General features: G+C 36.9%; 1 protein-coding gene across 1 annotated transcript; it reads right to left on the bottom strand.

Moving 5' to 3' along the window:
• Window positions 1-1819: 1819 nt before the first annotated feature.
• LOC120715712 (carcinoembryonic antigen-related cell adhesion molecule 21-like) lies at window positions 1820-4459 on the bottom strand. Its single transcript, XM_040002838.1, has 4 exons — window positions 4094-4459; window positions 2362-2707; window positions 2227-2284; window positions 1820-2105 (listed from the first exon to the last, which is right to left on the bottom strand). The coding sequence occupies exons 2-4, from the start codon at window positions 2691-2693 to the stop codon at window positions 1866-1868; spliced, it is 630 nt and encodes a 209-aa protein (XP_039858772.1). The 5' UTR covers window positions 2694-2707; window positions 4094-4459; the 3' UTR covers window positions 1820-1865.
• Between the last annotated feature and the right edge of the window lie 3856 nt (window positions 4460-8315).

Here is an 8315-nt window from a genome sequence, read left to right as displayed (position 1 = left end):
TCCATACAAACTGGTACATTCCCGACACAAATGAAAATAGCTAAAGTAACACCATTGTTCAAAAATGGTGATAAACACCAATTCACAAATTATAGGCCTGTCTCTCTACTTCTCAATTTTCAAAAATACTGGAAAAGGTTTTTATTAATAGACTTGACAAATTTATAGACAAACATAAAATAATAACGGATAGTCAGTATGGTTTCAGATCAAATAGATCAACATCATTGGCATTAATAGAATTGATTGAAAATATCACTAACAATATAGATAAAAGACAATGTATAGCTAGTATATTCATCGACCTAAAAAAAGCTTTTGATACAATTAATCATGAAATATTACTCGATAAATTGGAGTATTATGGCATTAGAGGAGTGGTGTTAGAGTGGGTAAAGAGTTATTTGAGAGACAGGAAACAATTTGTGAAAATTGGGGAACATCAATCAGAGTGTATGGACATTGTTTGTGGAGTTCCACAGGGGTCAGTATTGGGACCAAAGCTGTTTATCCTCTATATCAACGATATATGTAGAACATCAGATATATTACAGTTTATTCTATTTGCAGATGATACAAATATTTTTTGTGCTGGAGAGAACTTACAGCAGCTTTTGGAAATTGTCACACAAGAAATGATTAAACTGAAAACATGGTTTGATAGAAATAAGTTATCATTAAATTTGGAAAAAACGACATTTATGTTATTTGGAAATTATAAAAAAGATGCCGAAGCAAAGTTATTAGTAAATAATGTCGAATTAGAGCAAGTTTCGGATACAAAATTTCTGGGTGTGATAATAGATAACAAAATCTGCTGGAAACCTCATATAAAGTATGTACAAGCTAAACTGTCAAGAAGTGTCTCCATACTGAGTAAAGTTAAATATTTTTTGCCTTCCAAATCACTCCGGGTACTTTACTGTTCACTTATATTGCCATATTTGGAATACTGTGCGGAAATTTGGGGAAACACATATAAAACTTCACTTCAACCAATATGTAAAATAAAAAAAAAAGCAATCAGGATAATTAGTAAAGCTGGATATAGAGACCATACTAACACCATGTTTTTGAAATTAAAAATATTGAAGTTTATGGATCTTATAAAATACAAAACGGCAAAAATTATGTATAAAGCTAGATACAATATGTTACCAAGAAATATACAGAGGATGTTCTATGACAGAGAAGGAGACTATGAACTAAGGGGTAAATTGAACCTGAAGATTCTTAAAGCACGGTCAAATGTTAAAACCTTTTGCGTAACTATTTATGGAGTAAAACTGTGGAATAGCTTTACTGCAGAATTACAGCAATGCTCAGGAATTGGCAAGTTCATAAAGACACTTCGAAAATTACTCTTGGAAGGATATGATATTGAAAAAGACAATCACCCATTGTATGTATAAATATGTCAACTCGTATTTAAATTATAAATATCGTGCCAGCCTTGTTGATATAAGTTTTCTTGTGTATTGTGTGGAATATGTGATGAGGAGAATTAGGTAAATATGTGGGATTAATAAGATGTTGAGCAGGGGTAGGAGTTAATAAGTATGTGCATACTTCTTCCTACTCCTTTTCAGACCAAACAACTGTTATCTCATGTTAGACGAATGTGTTTTATTTTATTATATTTTTCTTGTTTGTCTGTACAAATACGTGTGTGTGTGTATATCTACACATATATTCATATTCGTAAATGAAAATACATGTAGACGAGTATATATTGGTTTTTTTTTTTGTTTGTTTTATTATGTCTGAAATAAATAAAGATACAAATAAAGATACAAATACAAATACAAATACTCTGACATGGCTGCAGGGTATTGGATATGTGGCTGTTGAACACAGCATCTCTCTCAAACTTTCACAGTAGAGTAAGTCTGTAAGTCTGTGTCTGCTGGAGTGACACCAGATGCTCCGTCAGAGCTGAATCTGACAGCAGCATAATGAGAACACTCCTGTTGTCTGGGTTGATCTGACTGTACGGTGGAACAAAGATTAACCACATGTTTATTTTTAAAGTAGACTCTGCTGTAGTGGACTTCATCCTCCTGCTTTGGTTGTGTTGAGATGTCATTAACAGGACCAAGGCTGAGCTGATGGAGACAAACAGCATTAATTTATACTGTACTTTAAACTTGACTCCTTTTACTGTATGTTGAGAAAAATGAAATGACCACTGGAACGTTAAGACAGTCCACAAACTCCAATCTCTACCTGTTCAATTTGGTCAGACCTTTCAGTTGTTGGAGGCTGAGCAGAAGTTCTCTGTTTCCTGGTTGAAGTGAATGAACTGAAAAATTAGTGACTTCAGAGCAGAAATTGAATCTACTGCTGTGAACCAACACTTACCTAACACACCAGCAGACAGTGAGAAGTATTAAAACCAGCAGAGCTGCAGAAACTCCTGCAGCTGCTGGTGTCCATGTTCCTGTGATACTTTGGACAGTGAGAGTCTTTGGAGCAGAGCTGATATCTTTGTTGGTTTTCACAGCACAGGAGTAGTTTCCTGCATCCTCCCTGCTGACTGGGTCTAGGATCAGATGTTTGTTCTGGTTCTCTCTCGCGGTCAGAGGTCGACTGTTCAAGTACCAAATGTAGTTTGTGTTGTCAGTCAGAGGACAGCTGGTGCTGCAGGTCAGTGTGACTCTCTGACCCTCTGTCACCACTGCAGAAGGACTCATCTTCACTCTCAGCTCTGGAAGAGGAACATTGGCAGTGTTGTGTTTAATGTATTGTTTGTAAACACAAAACATTTTTCAGTAACTCAGTAATGTAATGTGTTACTGTACTAAATTCACTAATCACATTACAGTTACAATTATGTCATTACTTGCATTACAAATGTTTTTCTGTTATCTGCACACCGGGTGGAGAGAAAGAAGAAAAATTTCAAACAAGCTTTTCTTTCCTGCCACAATCAGCTGATTTCAGTTTGTGTGCAGGATTAGGAAAAAAGGTGGAGCGGTCTACAGCCTCTCCGAATTGTAGGCAAAGACATTACTTTTATCTTTATTGCACGTAAAGAACAGAGCGCGATGATAAAGTGGAAACTGCATCTAGAACAAAAAACAACTGCATTACGTTGCTAACACAACTTTGGGTCTTTGCAAACATCTGCACAGACAGCATGCTAGTGCAACGCCAGTCAAGAACCCAGACTGATGATAAAGCTGAGTGAATGCTGACTCCAGCCCAGCAGCCTGAACTTCAATAGGTAACAAAGGCAGTGATGAACAGACAGGCTGCAGCCTCTGTTTCTACCTGTTTATGTTTCTAAAGTAGAATCACTGGGAATCGCTATAAAGTTTCTTTGTTCTGGTTTTCATCTTTGCTTGTGTTTTTAGCTTTGTGTTCACAGCGTAACGAGCAGGTGAGCAGTGTAACAATTTACTTTATCTGGTGAGTAATCAAGTGACATACTGTATTACTTTTAAAAGGTGTAACAAGTAATGTGTCATATATTCTTTTTTTGAGTAACGATACCAGCACTGATCAAAAACATTTAATCTCAGAGTAAATCTCCTCTGTGACTCACACACTAAACATGGACTTTGACTAAAGCTACAAACTGGTGCTTTAGTCCTCCTGTTCAGTGGAGAAATGTATTTATTAAAGAAGTGTATTTCACTACAAGTTATACATACATATTTGTACTTTCAGTTTTGTCAAAGTTCAATCTAAATTATCTTAAAAGAGAAAACTTTTTAGTCCACAACTTATTTCTGACGTCAACTAACACAAGTAAGTTTACAGATGACAAGTTTTTCCACAGTTTTTGTCATTTTTAGTAAAGATAATATTTTGTTTCTTCTTATAGTCGATCTTTCAGTGCAGGAATTTGTGTGGAGTATTTTAACATAGTGGTAATGCTGTTTTAGATGAAGGACCTGAATATTTCTTCCACCTCTGTATCTCCGAATTGGACCGTATCTAAAATTTACCCTTGCATTTGCTATGATGGACTATTTACTCCATGGTGTAGCTATTTTCTCATAATTAAAAAATCTGAATATTTCTTCCACCTCTGCTCCTGTTCAGACATTAATGAGTAAAGTCTGCTGAGGGAGGAGTTTAGATTTACCTGTGACAATCAAAAAGACTCCAGGCAGATCAGACTGTGTCCATCCTCCATGATCTTTGTTGAATCTGAATGTGTATCCTCCTGAGTCATTCTTCTTCAGGTTGTTGATGGTCAGGATGTGTTGGTTCTTTATGTTGTCCTGATACTTCACACGACCTGCAGCCTCAATCAGCTCTTCATCTTCCACTTCATCTTTTCTCCATTTTTTACTCCAACATTTAAACTCTGGCTTCCTGTTATCAGGATGTGAGTATTCACTTGTGATGTTCACTGAAGATCCTTCCAGAGCACAGATTCTCCTGCTGACATAATTCACTCTCCAGCAGTTTTTATCCTGAACACCTGAAATATAGATGGAAGATTTAAAGTTGTTTGATTTTCTGTATGCTGACACTTTTATTCATAATTAACTGAAAGAAAAAATGAAATGAATTACTCACAGACTTCTGCAGACTGAAGATGCTCGTGGTCTTTTACAGCACAAGAGAACTTGTCTTTTGCAGAGATATGAATTGAAATATGTTGATTCTTGACGTTTCTGCTTCGGTTTTGGTACCACGTGTAGTTTTAGGGTCGGTCAGATTACAGCTGTTGTTACAGGTCAGTGTGACATTATCTGATGTGTAGGAAGTTCTTTGAACACAAACCTCTAAAAGATGATTAATAAAGTTTTCATAACACACAATGACCTATATCATTTTATTTCTGTTTTTAGGATGTGTGCTAACAGATTTATTAACAAAGGTCATATTTAGTGTAATCTTATAAAAGGAAAATTGACATTAAACAAAAATGTGAGAGGTTAGGTGAAAGATGTGTGTTTATCTGTGGAAACTTCACCTCTGGGATATGTGATGGAGCACAGCTCATCTACTGATCTCTGCTTGTAAGAACACATGTTCCTTTTAGCATAGGTCACACTGAAGCAGGTCGCTGTGATGGAATCTGTACAACAAAAGATGTATTGAGATATACTGAGATCATTCTTACATTTATACTAATTTACTTAAATTATTCTGTTTGTTTTGTTGAACAATAAGCATCATGACTCACCCACAGAGACTTATTTAGCTCAATTTTTTAAAAGGAAAATAAAAATTGAACAAATATATATTAGAGGTTTGATGGAAGATATTTGCTTATTTGTTGAAACGTCACCTCTGGGATATGTGATTCTCCCGTTAGCATAGGTCACACTGAAGCAGGTTTCTGTGATGGAATCTGAAACAAAGACATAATACTGATTAAAATCATTCACTGTGTGACTCATTCTGTTTGTTTTGTAGAACAATAAACATCATGACTCACCCACAGAGACTTGAGGGGCTCTGAGATGCTCGTAGCCTTTGACAGCACAGGAGTATGTGACTGCTTCCTCACTGCTGAGCAGCTCTTGGTACCAGGGAGACCAGTCCTCATAGAGAAACTCTCTGTTCTTGTACCAGATGTAGGCTGCAGGCTTTTCAGTCAGAGGACAGCTGCTGCTGCACATCAGTGTTACTGTCTGTCCCTCTGTGGCAGGAATCACCTTTACCTGCAGCTCTGAGAGGATGATGGAGAACAACTTATACAATGATCTCATTTGGAAAGTTATCAATGAGTAAAAGTCACTGTACCTGCAACAACCTGAAGAGTAATGTTACTGAGTGAACAGAGTCCTGGTCTGTCTGTAGTCTTCATACAGCAGTAAGTGTTTGCGTCACTCTCTCTTAGATCATTGATGGTTAAAGTTGGGATTTTCTCTTTAGACATGTTGTATGTTACACGTTGTCCATCCACAGAGAGCTCACTCATTGATCCATTCAAGTGTACAGTGAACCATTTGCTGCTTGAGGTCAGATGTTGATGTGAGCAGTGCAGATCCACTGATGAACCTTTGAGAGCACAGATCCTGGTTTCTCCTCCATTAACACCTTTAACAGGAAGTTTATTAGTAACAGATTTATTAGAGATTTGCTTATTAGATTGCTGTTATTACCTGTTTTTTTTTTGTTTTTTTTTCATTAATCATTAAATATTAATGTTATATATTTGTACTGTAAAATCATAGATGAATTTACAAAGTGTTGCTTAAATGATGCAGTATCAATCTAAAATAATTCAAACAATACAAAGAGCTCTAGCTCCATCTTGCTGGGTCAACTTCTCTCTTTCAGTGTGAATGATGAAAATGATGCCAAAAATGACACATTCAGCTGTCTAACACATCGTAGCAAAGTTTAACTTCCTTCTTTCCTTTTGTCTTTTCTTTGTATGTGCATGTTGTGTCTTTTTACCTGAAATATTTTGTGCAATTATTCCTCCTATAATGATGTTTTGTCTGTATTTTATTTATTATAGGTTGTCTTTAATCACAAGTTATTGTTCAAAGAGCAGAAAGCTGCAGAGGTGTTAAAACTATTGTCTGTATCTGGTTTATGATGGAAACACGTCTGTGGTGACAAAGAATCTCCAGGCTGAAGCTCAGTGATCAGCATGACAGCTGTGATGATGTAGACCTTACTCTGCTGTCAAGCTGCAGCTGCTCTTGTATCAATGTAAAGGATCATATTTATTATTGAGCGACCTAAAAACTAATCTAGCCTAAAAAACTCTGACATGTTTCCGCAATCAAACCTCTGTCATAGAGTTTGAAAAGTTTTTGTTGACACCACTGTTTTCTGGTTGTTTTACTAGAATAACTGTCAGGGCTCGGAGTGGACTATTCTAGTAATGATGTCGTGCCAACAAAATATTATACAGTGAGCTGAAAGGAGGCCATTTCTGATGTCTTTGTATATTGACATCATCTCAGACTCCAGCTTTCTGCTCGGTTGTTGTTCAGTTTCCCCTGAACTGCTTTAACATTCATTAGCTCACTTCAAGAGCTCATCAAAGCGGAAACTTTAAGTCCTGCTGATTAACAGTGAATCTCATGTTTTCCTACGTTTAAAACATTCAGCCATGAATGCTTTAGGAGGAGAAACATGTATTCCTACCTGAGACAAACTGAATGAATCCCCAAACCAAAAATCCAACTTCTGCCGAGATCATGACTGTCAGATTTCAGCTTCTAGTCAGAAAGTTAAGTGCATTGTTCGTCACACAGGAAAAGCTTAAAAACCCGAACTGACACGTACTAAAGTTAGTTCAGCCAAATATAAACTGCAGCTTTAACACCATCAAACTTCCTCCTGCATGGTGTTTTTTAGAAAGAGCAGACGTCTTAAGCTTAAATTTAACTTGTGGAGTTTTTTTAAACAGCAGAAATTTCTCTACATTTGCCTGACTGAGGCTGGAGAAGTGTGAAGCTTAGTGTTTTTCTTTCTTTTAAGTAAACAGTTCCTGCCAAGCAAGGGAACAAACATGCTTTATTTGTTTTGAGAACAGCAGTAATCAGTAGTATTATTTTCATACATACACAATTTAAAAAAACAACGAAAGTAAAGCTTAAAAAACACCTCATCTGATCTCAATGGGGAAAGCGTCACAGTGGATATCTATACTGATACAGAATGATGCCACATTGTTTGATGGAAATGAAAACCATCAACCTTCAGAGGGCTGAATTTGATGGAAGTCTGTTTCTAATTGTTTGGTTAATAACATTAACATCAGAGGCCTACTGGAGGTCATTTTGTAGGGCTCTGGCAGTGCTTGCTTTCCTAGTTCTCTCCCACATGGTTGCCCACAAACGTGCCCACAAAATGAAACATTTCAGTGGAAATTTAATTGCTTACCACCAATTTTTCGTGGTTTCCTGGTGGTTGGCCTTTTTTTTCCTGTAGTGTGACCGAGGCCTAATCTACAGCACATCGCTGACAATTCTGGGAATCTGGAGAAAACACTCTGGGCTAGGGACAAGACAAGACAACACTTACAGTTTTTCCTCAGTCGCTTTGGTGCGTTTCTCAGAACACCATTAACATTTGCACAGCAGTTAGTGCATTTCCCAAAACATTAGTGGCAAACTGCAAAACCTAGTGGATAGCCTGCAAAGCACGTCACATGCACAGATTGATTATCCATACCTCAAAAGCAAGTATCCATGTCAATGAAACTGTCAGTGCCATCAAAATGAAAAGTCGTGACACCATCTTTATGAACAGATAGTCAATGGCATTGTCAGGTTTCCACTATGACAGTTTATAATTTCAGTGTTTCCCATTGCAAAAACAATTGGTGACACCTGAAAATGCTGACGACAGCACTATGGCCTACCTGTACAGCCATCTGAAATGTG

The sequence above is a fragment of the Simochromis diagramma genome, unplaced genomic scaffold, assembly GCF_900408965.1.
Source record: "Simochromis diagramma unplaced genomic scaffold, fSimDia1.1 OVJJ01000798.1, whole genome shotgun sequence".
NCBI classification, from domain to species: domain Eukaryota; kingdom Metazoa; phylum Chordata; class Actinopteri; order Cichliformes; family Cichlidae; genus Simochromis; species Simochromis diagramma.
Note: the sequence above shows the minus strand (reverse complement) of the source record. Positions and strands in the feature narration are given on the sequence as shown.

Coding starts and splice junctions, on each gene's coding strand:
- LOC120715712 (XM_040002838.1), bottom strand. CDS start 2,693: ATGAGTCCTTCTGCAGTGGTGACAGAGGGTCAGAGAGTCACACTGACC. Junction 2,285..2,361: donor ACTGTCTGCTGGTGTGTTAG/GTAAGTGTTGGT, acceptor CACTTCAACCAG/GAAACAGAGAACTTCTGCTC. Junction 2,106..2,226: donor GGTCTGACCAAATTGAACAG/GTAGAGATTGGA, acceptor TGTCTCCATCAG/CTCAGCCTTGGTCCTGTTAA.